The sequence below is a fragment of the Taudactylus pleione genome, unplaced genomic scaffold (genome assembly GCF_031769625.1).
Source record: "Taudactylus pleione unplaced genomic scaffold, aTauple2 ptg000959l, whole genome shotgun sequence".
In the NCBI taxonomy this organism is placed as follows: domain Eukaryota; kingdom Metazoa; phylum Chordata; class Amphibia; order Anura; family Myobatrachidae; genus Taudactylus; species Taudactylus pleione.
In genome coordinates this window covers 3,426,944-3,441,724 of record NW_028285360.1, presented here as the reverse complement: position 1 = coordinate 3,441,724, position 14,781 = coordinate 3,426,944, and the positions used below count along the sequence as shown (strand labels likewise).

At 43.7% G+C, this 14,781-nt stretch overlaps 1 protein-coding gene across 1 annotated transcript; it reads right to left on the bottom strand.

The window, feature by feature from the left end:
- Window positions 1–313: 313 nt before the first annotated feature.
- Window positions 314–13,962, bottom strand: LOC148473175 (cAMP-dependent protein kinase inhibitor beta-like). Its single transcript, XM_088459987.1, has 2 exons — window positions 13,818–13,962; window positions 314–396 (listed from the first exon to the last, which is right to left on the bottom strand). Exons 1-2 carry the CDS (start codon window positions 13,960–13,962, stop codon window positions 314–316), a joined length of 228 nt encoding a protein of 75 aa, XP_088316113.1.
- Between the last annotated feature and the right edge of the window lie 819 nt (window positions 13,963–14,781).

The window sequence follows — 14,781 nt, the reverse complement described above, 5'->3', positions numbered from 1 at the left end:
CTAAATAATTCCTAAAGTATAGGAAAGTCCAACTTGCTTCGTCTGCAAACTGTTTGCTGAGATCCTGCCATCGATATTTCTGTGTAAAAGCCAAATTAGCTTCACTCACAGATTTCTGCAGGTGACTGAAGAAGAGTCTTCATTTCTTCTCCTCTTCCCTCTCTCCCATAAGAAATACTTCCTCGTTCTCTAGCTGGTTTGCTGTAGCATTAAATGGACGGTTCCCTTGTCCAAATCTTCCTTTACGTCTGTGTTCCTGTCCAGCTTTTAGGCGGGGAAAAAAATGGCCATTGTGGTAGAAATATTCAGGCTTTTAGGACGTGCCTTTCAGTTCAGGGCTATGAGATGGCTGTTGAGGTAATTCATTGGAAGGGGACTGCAGGTCTGGACCCCGATCTAGGATAAAAGAGAAATGATAAATAGATTTAAGGATGTTTGAATATTGGAGCTTTTGTAAAAAGAAACACCAGATACAAAAGCATGAGTGTAATCTGACGTTGGCTTTGCATGCAGCAGATTCTTGGTATGCCTAACAACTCACTCATAGAGATAGAGAGTTATGTGGTGAGAGCAATGTGCAGGGCATTTTGACAATTAAGCCTGCTTGGCATCCCTTTTTGAAAATTTAGGAATGTAGTATAATATATTGCACAGGTTTTGTACATATTTCCAGGTTCACTTTTATAATGTTCATAAATGTCACCAGGGGTATATCCTATGCTTAGTTAGAGGTCTGAACATATCTCCAAAAAGAGCTACTGTCACTTGAAAGCCATTAGGGCCTGAGCTGACCTGTGGCACCTTGAGGAGTTGCTTTCACCGCTGGTTTTAGATCAGTCCAGAACACCATGGGACCGGTGTATGATCTCCCGCAATTTTGCCCTGTTCACTGTCATTCCATACTCTTGAATATTGTGGCTATAAAAAATAGTTTCAGACAATATATGAAGAGTCCTTGCCAATACACCCAGCATGTGCATGTAGGCTGCCAGAGAGGGATGATAGATAAGGGGTTTTCAAACCTTGGCATATGTGTCACAGGATGGCATGCAAGTATGTTTATCAGGCACCTGGTGGGGCCTCCCCTGTGTGTAGCCTACTTACAATATGTTGCTGAATGTTTCAGTCCGATTCTGCTGGCGAATGGAGGAACAGATCTCTGGGTTCGTTCCTCACTTAAATTCTACACTATCTAAATAGGGATGGCCATCAACCATCGATGGTTAACAATCATCAATGGTTAATCACCAGTGGTCGACAGTTTTGCCATCAAAAGCGCATATCCAATGTTATCGATGGCACAGAGCAACTCAATGTTATTTTTTTTCTTCTCATGTGCTCTGCCCCCCAACATTACCCGCAAAGCCCTGCCCGCACTCCATGATTGGTTAACCCACCGATGACCATACCTAATCTAAGTGCAACCCCCCCTCTCTTCTCCATCTAGCTGATATCTGTGGGATGACACGCATGAGCAAGAGAGACAGACAGAAGAGTTACCTCTCCAATGCAGAGAGCCCAAGGTAAGATGGTAAGTGTGGAGGGAGGGCACATATGCAACTGTTGCAGGAAGGACAGGGAGGTATATTAATTTATTTGATGGTGGGGGTAATTTAACTTAATAATGAAGTAATGGTGGTGTCTGTTCACTTAAAGTGGGGTGAATGAGACTTTCTATTTATGGGTGCATTGGGGGCAATTAATTGATGTGGGGCTGTGAAAAATGTTGCCTACTCCTGCTATAGGCTACAGTAGGTAATTATTAGTGGCTATAGCTCCATCAAGTAGGGTTGTAGATTAGGCAGTAGTGTGTGAACAACCTGGCATTTGTTTTGTAGAACAATCAGTGTGTGTAATAAAGCTTGTTTGTGCTTCTAACCAACTGTGCCTAACCAACTGTGCACATAGCAACCAACCAGCTTTGCAATACACTATGTAGACAAAAGTGATTGGACAATGACAGCTAATAGATCAACAAGATTTTATTGACATCAGTACTTTGTAGGTCCACCACGTGCAGTGATTACTGCAGAAAACCTTCTTGGCAAACTGTCCACAAGTTCCTGGACAACAACAGGCAGTATGTTTTGCCATTCCGCCTTAAGTACAGTGACCAACTGTGACACTGAAGAAGGTGGAGTCAGCCTAGAATCCACCTGACGTTACAATTCGTCCCAGAGGTTCTCAATAGGGTTAATATCTGGACTCTGAGCTGGCCAGTCCATCCGGGTTACAGAATTTTCTGTATACCAGTCCAGCGTCGCCCTCAAAACATGACAGTTGGCATTGTGGCCCTGAAAAAAACATTTGTTGTTTCCGTAGAACTACAAGTGCATGGGCCTCCCTATAAAGTGTTCTTGTTGAAACCGCCACATTAGTGGCCATTTGAAACTCGAGTGCAAAGGTATGCATGGTATGCATTTCGCTTGCGTGGGGATGTCCATTTACTTTTGTCTACATAGTGTAGCATTTATCTAGTACAGTCTGTAGAATAAAAGGTAGGACCTGATTGGTTGCTATGGGCAACCACTCCATGCTTTACACTGCTTGATGCATAAACCCCTCGGTGCTAGAGGTTTACGTATAAGGTTGGGCAGAAAGGTCAGGAGGCAAACCATTTTTCTGGCATGCCTAGTTAGGGGGAAATAATCCCCCAAGCTAAGCAGTTCTTATGTTGATGTAAACACCTGGAAGCAGGTCAAATTGAAACAGAGTTGTACCAGTGTGTGATACAGGCACTGATTAAATAGATTCCGAGCTTGGTCCAGTCAATATCTGTGTTAGAAACAGGGCCGGATTAAAGTCTGTGGGGGCCCTGGGCAACAAACTTGTGGGTGCACCTATATACCAACGTTTCTTGTCATCCTAGGAAAACATTTTTTTCTTTCTATTCACCTTAATGCCCCCAGTAGTAATGCCCCTCTTGCAATGCCCACTGTAGCAGTGCCCCTTATGCAATGTCCCCAGTAGCAGTGCCCCTTATGCAGTGCCCTCAGTAATGATCCCCCCCTATGCAGTGTCCCTTGTAGTAGTCCCCCCTATGCAGTGTCCCTGTACTTATGCCCCTTATGCAGTGCCCCCAGTAGTGGTCCCCCCATGCAATGCCCCTTATATAATGCCCCCAGTAGTGGTCCCCCCTATACAGTGTCCCCAGTAGTGGTCCCCCGTATACAGTGCCCCCAGTAATGCCCCTTATAAAGTGCTCCCAGTAGTGGTCCCTCCTATGCAGTGCCCCTAGTAGTTGTCCTCCCTATGCTTTGCCCCCAGTATTAGTCCCTTCTATGCATTTATTGTACCCCCAGTAGTAGCCCCCCTATGCATTGCCCCCAGTAGTAGTCCTCCCCTATACAATGCTCCCAGTAGTTGTCGTCCCTATGCATTGGCCCCAGTAGTAGTCCTTTCTATGCATTGCTAATAGTAGCGCCCCACCCTATACAGCGCCCCATGAAGCGGCCTCCCTATAGTGACCCCTGTAGCGGCTCCCCCCTATGCAGTGCTAGTGCCCCTTATACAAACACAAATAAAACCCCACAACTTACCTGAATACCCGCTTCTGACGCTCTCCACTCGAGTCCCGGCTCTTCTCTTGCACTATGGGAGAGACGTCAGCGTCATGATGTCTGTCCCATCATCACCCGCTGCGGGGGAGGGGCCGAAAGCTCACGAGTGAGCTCCAGCCGGCTCCCTCAGTTGATGAAGCAGCCAATGAGAGTCTGTCTGACTCACTGCGGTCTACACTACACTAGCGGCGGGGACACTAGCGGCGGGTGCAGACAGCGGACCGCGGTGCAGGGACGACCGCCCCTGTCGCCCCCCTCTTAATCCGGCCCTGGTTAGAAACTAATAACTTAGCGTTATCTGAACATCCCTTTTTCACTTTTGTCCATATCTGGGCAAGAGCTGTTATTCTACTGATATGGGTGAGTTCTACAAAAAATTAATGGAAACACAAAGACAATTCTGCTAGTAAAGGTGGATGTTAGTTTAAAATATAATTTTAAATAGAATTACACTTTGATAACAATGTACAAGCCGTCTTGTTATTAATTAAAGTTAATAAAAAAAAAGTATTTGGTATTCCCTGCCAGCAATAGAAGAGAGTTGCCAACTGGCAATGATTTCCAGGGATAGTCCCAAGTTTTGAAGATTCCCTGGTGTGTTGCCTGTTTTAAGAGTCACCAGAGTTAACAGGTTATGTTATTCTGAGACTGTCTCATGACAATCTGGAAAAAAAACATTCTATACAAGAAAAAAGTTTTACATGAAACAGAAAACAACAAATCTTTGTTATACGCCTTCTAACAACAATTTGTCAAACTCATCAAATCAAGGTTTTATTTCCCAAAGTCCTTGTTTTGGTTGGCACACACAGATCTCAGAATCTGTTTTATCAGGTAAACAATATATTAAATTTGATAATTCTGTATTAAAATTATTATTTTATTGAAGAGAATTCTGTTATGATCATATAGCCAAGAGGGGAGGAGGAGCAGGTACCAATTACCCGGGATTGTTGGAGGGACCTGGACCTGTTATGATCATATAGCCAAGAGGGGAGGGGGAGCAGGTACTAATTACCCGGGATTGTTGGAGGGACCTGGACCTGTTATGATCATATAGCTGAGAGAGGAGGGGGAGCAGCTACTAATTACCCGGGATTTTTGGAGGGACCTGGACCTGTTATGATCATATAGCTGAGAGAGGAGGGGGAGCAGGTACTAATTTCCCGGGATTGTTGGAGGGACCTGGTGGGGACCGGGTCCGCCACCCCCTCTTATTTGTCAACAGCAGCAGCAGCCTCCCTCCCCAGCCCAGCACATGTTGCTGTGTGCTGTGCTGTGCTGCAGTGGATCCAGGAATGCTCAGCAGCAGTCTCCTCTGCCTGCACCTGATGTGCTGGGAATGAAGGGGGGGGGGGGGGAGAGGGAGTAGTGATCCCACTGGCAGATCCAAGGACCACAAATCATATTTTTCATACTTTTTTGTAAGGGGCAGTACCCAGGCCAACCAACGCTCTCTATGGCCCTGTATGCAGATGTTAGGTCATATTGGGAAGGTGTAAAGTCTTTATCTACTGTAATTTAATTGTATTATCATAGTGTCCAGTGGTGATGTCTTGTTGGAAAGGGGTAGATTTCTATTTCTGCATAGAATTAAATTCAATGACATCATCCTCATTAGCAGTGATCAGGTTACTTTGGGTTTACTAATTCTGTATGTAATGTAACAGAATTGTATTATGATTTATGTCCAGTGCCTAGGTCAAGTTGGGTTATTGTTACTAGTGCAGCGGTTCTCAAAGTGTATGCTGCAACCACCTCATGATGGGGTTGCATGACCATTACATCACTAATGTTACTGTATTACTAAATCTGGCTTATAGCTGGAAGCAGTCAGTGCACATCTAATAAGGGCTGTAGAAAAAAGGAAAGTGTGCTGTGTTCCAACTTCCACCTCCCTTTCAGTGCTCCAGTGGCAACAGTCAGTGGAAGAGAGTGTTCTAATGAGCATCTAAGGCATATGTGTCAAGATCTGGTAATATGTGTTGGGGAAGGAAAGGGGGTCTTGTGTTATATAATGAGCAAATAGAGGGGTCTGATGGCATATAGGGGCATGTAGTAGTGTCTTATGGCATTTAAAGGACATGTAGAGAGGTATGGTGACATACCATGCATCCCCATTGGGTCCTTAATGCCCCTGTTTGACACTTCTGCCTTTTTTCCATTTTCACTAAAGTTTGCCCCCACATGTCTATACTCCTACACAGACATACTTCAGTACTTGGGGTGGAGGCGCATGGACTGTGCTTCCGCTTGATGCCATGGATCCATGCTCCAAATCTGGTTAGGGGCATGTAGAGAGGTCTAATGGCATATAAGAGGCATGTGGAGTGATTTGATGGCATACAGTATAAGGGTTATATGGGGGGATTACTGATTAGTGGCATGTGGTGGGATCTGAAGATCTGTGGGGTATCTGCACTATATATTTAGTAGGGTACAGGCTGCAGGCCTATTACAAGGCTGCATAGGTTTTATTTCAGTGTTTTTTTTTCTAAGGGGTATTACACATACCTGCCTACTCTCTGGCTGCTCCTTCCGGGAGGAAGCAGCCAGATCGGCAGGACGGGGGGCGTGTCCGTGACAAGGGGGAGTGGCCGGGCTGGTGACACACACTTAGGGGCGGGGTGGGGTGGAGCCACGCGATCGTGTCAGTTCGGCCCCGCCCCCGCTACACAATGCCGGTAATATTGGCATTGTAAAGCAGGGGGCGGGGCCAAAATTACGCGATTCGCGTCACCGGCCCCCTTTACTGCGGGGGTTGCAAGGGTTATTGTGGGGGGGGGATAGGAGGGGAGGGCGGCAGCCGGGAGGATTGCCTGCCTTCCCGGGAGGTCCGGAGCGGCACCCGATTTTCGAGAGGCTCCCGACTACGTCGGGAGGGTAGGCAAGTATGGTATTACATGCACAGCATAATTTAAAGAGTTAGCCAGGAGTTATACAGGAAGATAGTTAAAAAAGAACTCTTTACAACTTTGAAACAATTTAAAATGAGCTTCTGGATACCCTGCAACTCAGCCACCAGCTTTCATTATAACCTGGACACACCTTTATCCAACACCCTGCTTCAGCATTGCAAGCAACTACCAGTTAGTTTGCTGCACTGCACAGTTTTTGTATGGATGTTTAAATCTGCACAGTTTTTGTATGTATGTTTAAATCATTCCTGTACCACTGTCAATTTATCTCTATACCACTGTAGTATCTACCATTGTTTAACACCTAACCATCTTTAAGAATTATTTATCCTAAATTTAAAGTACTGCAACTTTAACAACTCCAAACTCATTTTGTTTATTAGAAACTACTGTAGTTGTGCCTTTACATCTACCAGCACTGTTCTTTCTTTTATCTGAGTTTTAGACATTTTAACTGTACTGTTCCTGTATCTCACTCTCAGCACTATTACTGCTGCTCCCCCCACTATTCACTCATCTACACTATGGGGTCTATTTACTACAATCTGCATTTGTAATGCAGATTGTAGTGTGATATTATCGACTAAATTCGCATTGCGAATTCAGGAAATATCACAGGGATTTACTACAAATCCCTTGCAGGGGCAGAGCTTGCGAGAAAGCTCTGTCCCTGCGAATCCCCTCCGCACTCTAGTCATGATATTTTTGCAAAAACAATACAGTGACTAGTGCCCCGCGTATGCACCGACCAGCCGCCGTTGCTACCCCCCGGTGCTAAACCCTGCCCCTACACTAAGCCCCACCCCCTGCTATTGCAGAAAACCCCCCACAACCCCCCCCCCTGCGACCCCCCCTCCCTTAATAGCACTTTCCTGCAGTCATCAGTGCTCCGGTGATGTCTTCCATACCTCCGGTCAGCTGATATCCCATACTGCACTGGGACCCGATCACCTGATGACCGGGCTGCAGTGCAGCATGGGAGACCAGCTGACCGGAGGGAGAACATCACCGGAGCTCCGACCACCGGTCCCTGGAGTCAGGTAAGTGAATTTTTTATTTTACTATTTTTTTTTTTTTACAGTGTATCAGCTTGCGGTCTGTTTAGACCACACAGCTGATCACTGGGACCGCCTCCGGGCTCTGCTCTGCTTTTTAGAGCAGAGCAGGAGTTTGGTAACGGGGGGAGACCCTGGATAACGCCACCTCCAGGTGGCGTTATTATCACAGGGCTTTCCCCGGTATTTTTTTCCAATTTATTTTTAGTAACTCTGGTCGGATCACATTTCCCATTACAATTATGGGAAATGCGATCTGCTTACTAAAAATAAGTGATACTTGGTTGGAGTAGAATTTTACGAATTCTACTCCAATTGCCCTGTAATAACTATAGGTCATACTAAAATAATGTGAAAAGGGTGTGAAAACACCCTTTTTCACTTTATTTTAGTCAAAATAATGTTAATAAATAGAGCCCTATGTCTCTCTTTTCTTCTGCTCCGCCCCTCACTCAGCAGCTATATAACGTTCTCCTTTACCACCAGTTCCCATTGATTTCCTCCCTCCATAGTCTCCTCCACCTCCTTCCTCTCCTGTCTCCCTTCATCCCATCTAGTACTCTCCACCATATTTCCCACAACACCATTATTATTTACTCCTATTCCACCATGGTCCTGCTATTCCACCACTAAGCCCTGAACACTCCCTTTTCTCCAAGTTACCTCTCTTCTCCACCCACACCACACTAAACCGCCACCTTGCTCACCACCTGCTGTCACCCTTCCTCATTTTGAAGCCCACCACATAAGCACACTATCCTTATCCCCCTGCTCTAAATCAATTTTAACCCCACACTTAAGTAACCCTTACAATCTCCCTCTTCTATCTACTCCTAACTCTGTCCCTCTCTCCTTTGTCCTCTGGAAACCCAGTTCTGTCTATAATCAACTGGTCCCTGTCCATGACAGCTTCACCTCCAACTCCTTGAATCTCCTAGCCTTCAAAAAATCCTGGATTTACCCATCTGACACCACTTCTCCTGCAGCTATCTCCTTTGGGGGCCTCACAGTCTTTCACACTCCCTTGCCTGGAGGTTGCCACAGTGTTGGGGTTCCTCTATCATCTGGTCACTCCCACCAACTCTGACATTCTAAACTCTCCATTTAATTCTCTCCATTCAATGCTCATGACATTCACTTCTTCCAACTTCTTTGAGTAGCTACCTTTTTTTGTCCCCCTGGCCTTAGCTCAAAATTTCTTGAAAACTTTGTTCCCTGGCTCCTAATCTTCAAATGGGCTCTCAAGACCACTTTCTTCCTCAAAGCTTTCCAGCACTAACCCACTACTCCATGTTCCTTCCTCAAAATCCAGCCCATTTGTGTCACCCCTGTTTGTTTGCCCCTCCCCTTTAGAATGTAAGCTCTCACAAGCAGGGCCCTCTTCCCTCATGTGCTTCTCCCTCACTTACTCCTACTTAATTTACAACAGCACCTAACCCTTGGTTGCTGACACCATGCTGCTTATTTAAGTGTTATGCAGCAATGTATAAATCATGTATTTCTCCTGTGTTGGTTGTACTGTTAATAACTGTTTTTCTTGTGTGCTCATGTACTTGTCTTTTGTGTGTGCATTTGTTTATGTACTTTGTAAGGCTCTGCGGAACCCTTGTGGCGCCATATAAATAAAGTATAATAATAATGGCAGAAGTTATCAAAATGAGATATTAACAACATGAGAAATAAACCTTTTTTAACATTCTGTGCCAGCAGATCCTTTCAAAATAAATGTTCGTATTTAAGTACAATTTCGCCATCTACTGGCTAAGGTTTATATAACAAAAAAAATGTAAAGAGCGATATTGTGTATAGACCAGTGGTCCCCAAACTGTGCGCCGCGGCACCCTGGGGTGCCTCGGGACACTTGCAGGGGTGCCTCAGGTTGGTGGTCCAGCACCAAATCAAATTCTTTATGGTCAATGTAATGTAAATATGTGCACAAACAGAAGTACAAACCTGTCCACCACTATATAACCAAACCTAAGGATGACAGTTAAGCACAATTTACTTCACTGTACTACTTCACTAAATTTTTTTCTGAATTTCTCAATAATAAACTTTTGGCTTAGGGGTGTAGTGAAAACAATGCCGATGCACTAGAGCGCCGTGATTCAAAAAAGTTTGGGAACCACTGGCATAGACCAACATAATAATATACCCATGTGTAAGTTTTACTTCTTTTTACTAACTTAAAAAATTATGATAGTAAAGCTGGGTACACATTAGACTTGCAAAAGTTGCGATGTATCATATTTCCAAATTGTTAGATCGGTAACGATATATCGTTTGCTTGCCAAAACACCTGACCACCATCTTCTGATAAATTTAAATAGGGGGCTGTACTATGAGACACAGATGCATGCAGAGATGAATGTGAGTGTGCATGTATGTTTTAATAAAATTGCTGACACCCTGCGTGCAGCACTGTTATGCAGCAATTTTTATAAATCCTGTATTTGTCCTGCATTGTTTGTACTGTTAATAACTGTTTTTCTTGTGTGCTCATTTGTTTATGTACTTTGTAAGCGCTGCGGAACCTTTGTGGCACCATATAAATAAAGGATAATAATAATAATATAATGGGCATGTGGGAGCATCTGATGGCATGGCAGGAACATGTGGAGTCTTATGGCATTTAAGGGACATGTGGGAGATGTCTGATGGTATATAAGTGGTACACAGGGATGTCTGATGGCTTGTAAGGGTGATGTATGATGGCATGTTAGGAAATGTGAGGATGTCTGATGGCATTCAACGGGCATATGAAGGGGTCTATAATTGGCACTTGTCCAGTTATTCTGTGAGAAAAATCATATCATCAAAATAAACTTGAGATACTAATAAACATTAATATAGGCCATATATTAATGTTGATAATGAGCTACTTTTGATGATGATGATGATGATGATGATGATGATGATGATGATGATGATGATGATGATGATGATGATGAAGTGATGACACTGTTCTGCTGTGCTGTAGTCCTGTAAAAAGATTTATTGTCAGAGGGGGACCCAGAACGAAATAGTTTGAGAACCTCTATACTAGTGTAATACAATTATCAGATGACACTGTTAACAATCAAAACACGTAATGTAGGGTAGATACTGTATAATCAAATGGAGTCTATTTGTATTATGATCATATTCACTAGTCATAGTATGATGGATAAGTGCAGTTCTGTATGTCTGTATGTCATGTAATATACTTATGATTGTGTCCAGTGATCATGTCATGTTGGGTAGGTCTAATGCCTTGTATCTACAGTATATTGGATGTAAAGCTGGCCACACACATAGTGATATTTTACCCAATCTGGACGATTCTGACACATTGGAACGACAGATCGTGTAAAATATGGCCAAATCCTGAGTAAATCGTGAGTCCCCACTCACGATCACTATGCAATGCGCGTCCCCGCTGGTCGCACATCGCATCATAAGATCTGCCGTGCAGTAGGGCAGATCTGACAATCTAGGACATGATGCACTGTGAAAGTTTGACTGCAGGAAAGATCGTATGAAGATTGGACACCAAATTGTGTGCAGAGCTGCCAGGGAGAGTTTCAAGGGAAATCGTACACATCGGCTGATCATGTGCAGATCGCCATGTGTGTGACCAGCTTAAGAGCATTGCATTATTATCATAGCCAGCAATCAGCTCATGTTGAGGTATTGTGGTATTTATGTATAGGCTGTAATATTCTAATTATGCACAGTGCAAATGTCCATATTATGTAATGTTATGAGGGTGTGAGAAAGTCACTCATTTAACAATATTACACAATAAAAGTGAGAATAAGTTTATGTGAGGTCCTATGCCAGGGTAGCCCGTAACTTGCCCTGCTATTCAGACCTCATACGCCCTGTTTTAGGAATCATGCAGCTGCTCCACTGTTGCAGATGCAGGATTTCTCACACCATCAGTGTCCAGGGTGAGTCTGCAGAGATGCAGCAGTGCAGCCACTACTCAGCAAGCCATAGACTCAATTGTAATTTGCTGCAGCTTTCTTGGTCCAGTTACATTTGTGCAGATTTGGATCTAGTGGCCAACAATCTGATAAAAGGTGTGTGTGTGTCCCTCATACTCATCCTCAGGATTCTATAACCCTTACCTCTATGTCAGGGCCTTGCCTCTATAACCCTTACCTCTATGTCAGGGCCTTGCCTCTATAACCCTTACCTCTATGTCAGGGCCTTGCCTCTATAACCCTTACCTCTATGTCAGGGCCTTGCCTCTATAACCCTTACCTCTATGTCAGAGCCTTGCCTCTATAACCCTTACCTCTATGTCAGGGCCTTGCCTCTATAACCCTTACCTCTATGTCAGGGCCTTGCCTCTATAACCCTTACCTCTATGTCAGGGCCTTGCCTCTATAACCCTTACCTCTATGTCAGGGCCTTGCCTCTATAACCCTTACCTCTATGTCAGGGCCTTGCCTCTATAACCCTTACCTCTATGTCAGGGCCTTGCCTCTCTAACCCTTACCTCTATGTCAGGGCCTTGCCTCTATAACCCTTACCTCTATGTCAGGGCCTTGCCTCTATAACCCTTACCTCTATGTCAGGGCTTGCCTCTATAACCCTTACCTCTATGTCAGGGCCTTGCCTCTATAACCCTTACCTCTATGTCAGGGCCTTGCCTCTATAACCCTTACCTCTATGTCAGGGCCTTGCCTCTATAACCCTTACCTCTATGTCAGGGCCTTGCAGACCGATTTCTATTAACTTCATTTTAAGTTGCTTCTCTCTACAATGACACCTCTGTTCTCATGGGTACTTGGTTTACTAAGAAAAGCCAGTTATTCCTCAGCTGCGCTTACAGGGTGCTAAGAGGACATTGTATTTGATTGAGTCCAATGCACTGCATGATTCTGGAAGGCTTTTTATGACATGCTACTAATAAAGTGACATCTACCCACAATCCAAAGAACAAAAGATCAAATAAATAATAAAACTGGAACAGGATCTAAACCTATATAAATTTACAACAAGGCAAATGGGCTCAGCTACTAACTATAGAAAAACTTGTAGATAATATTGTAAACCAGTCTATCAGTCAAACACAATTTTTTGCAAATGACGTTTCCTCAGCCATGGGATTACCCTATTTCTTGGACTGGATTATTTCTGCCTGACATTTCATAAATCCATGAAACTAACCAGGAGACCCATGAATCTTTACACAAGGCATTACTGAAATCTCAACATTCCTACAAGACCACGTCCATACTTGGTGGGCCAACAAGTATGGTAGTATACAAATAATCTTTTCTCACAAACTCACTAAGAGATACACTGGATCGTTGCAAAGAATTTCAAACATAAGTTATATAGTTAATATAGGGAAATGGCAGCACTCAAAACAAGACAATTTTGGCTGTTTTGCCAAACACCCATTTAGCACCACAGAAACTGGTAACATTGTGCCCTAGTCTCCTCACTGGGAAGAAAATATACAGTAAGAGGGATCATTTTCCAATTACATCTTTTGTGTCAGCTGTCTTGTTTTTCTTTCCACTAGTATTTCATGACTGTAACCCTAATATCCTAATACAGGTGAATAGTGTCTAATTAATATAATTATATTTTGATCATATTCAATGATAAAGCAAAGTTGAATACAGTTAGGGGTATATTTACTAAAGTGCTGGTTTTTAGAAGTGGAGATGTTGCCCATAGCAACCAATGAGATTCTACTTAACATCAATTTAGCACCTTCTAGAAGATAATAGCTAGAATCTGATTGGCTACTATGGGCAACATCTCCACTTCTAAAAACCTGCACTTGAGGTAATGGGGAGTGGTGGCAAAGAACGCAGGCCTGTCGAGACCGTTTCCGGGCGTATCGCTGCCTGCATCTGCAATCACGTATGCAGGAAACATGGCTCCAGCATCTCAGTTCCTGCGACCATTATGTGTTACCTTTGACTTAATCAGGACTGTGAAACTGGAATGATCTGCGACCGATGCTGCATCTGTGTACGCAGATGCTGCATTGTTTAACGCAGGTGCTTGGATTTGACAATCTGCAGGTGTGTGTCTCAGTGCATCTCCTGGCAGCTGCGACATTCACATATATTGTGACAGTAGCTGCATACACAAAGACGCAGCTGCAGTGCCATTAGCATTCTTCTCTCACTCAGGCCCATAGTGTATAGATGTAGTGTCCTGTGGCTGTATAGATCACAGTAGCCCGATTCTCCAATGCAAAGGAAGACATAATGACAACAACCTTTGTAAGTAATGACTTCTGTAAGTGTTGTGCACATATGATAGTATCTTGCCTGTATTTAGAGACATTTCAGCTAGTTTGAGAGGAAGGTCAGAGGGTGTTACTCCTGCTGGTGAGCCTAATATATCAGGCAAAGCATTTCTACGTCCAGTCCTTGCAGAAGAAGCAAAATCCAGTACAGGTTCCACCTCCGTCATCTTTACCTGAGAGCAGAAAGGAAAGAAAGTAGCTGTACTTTATGTCAGAATAATGCAGCCCTCACATATGCTCTGTAAATAATTCAAATAATACATTTGGTATAGATATCCTGTATTAAAAAGAATGACTGATCAAGTAATCTCCTTTAACACACTGTTCTTTATCACATAACTGGTGTAAATTAGAGATAAAATTGTTAGGAATAAAAATCTATATAATAATTGTGTATGGTCTGTCCCATCTCCAACATGGAGGGGATGGGGCTGGTAAGAGCGAGGGTGGGGCTGGTCAGCGCAGATGTGGAGCAGAGCTGGGGCAGACTGAGGTGACCTGGTCCCTTCACTAGTTATTAATAATCTGCATCTATCAGTAGTGTTATTGTTATTATTTTCTACTTTTTTACATTATCTGTCTTCCTTATGATTAACATATACGTCTTAAAGCTGAATTGTTTAACTATTTAGAAAATATAATACGGTGATCAGCACTCATGTGCGCACATTAGGTACTATAACCTAAATTTTAACCATTGCCACCCCTCTTCTATGCATGCATATACCGACGGGGGTGCAGAACAGCGGGAACCGGAGGACCAGCAGGAGTTATTTGGTGAGTAGCATCTAACTTATCCAATATTCGCACAATAGTGTCTGAATCCACCCTGATACTGCACTAATTATTCCCAGGGATGCACATGAGGAGTACACAGAGGAGGAAAAACAACATCAAACCCATTAATGACAGTTAAATAGTATATCCCAACATCCTGCCAACAGTTGGACATTTTATTGGGACAGAACATTAGCCCTCATTACGGA

Coding starts and splice junctions, on each gene's coding strand:
- LOC148473175 (XM_088459987.1), bottom strand. CDS start 13,962: ATGACGGAGGTGGAACCTGTACTGGATTTTGCTTCTTCTGCAAGGACT. Junction 397..13,817: donor TGAAATGTCTCTAAATACAG/GCAAGATACTAT, acceptor CTTTTATCCTAG/ATCGGGGTCCAGACCTGCAG.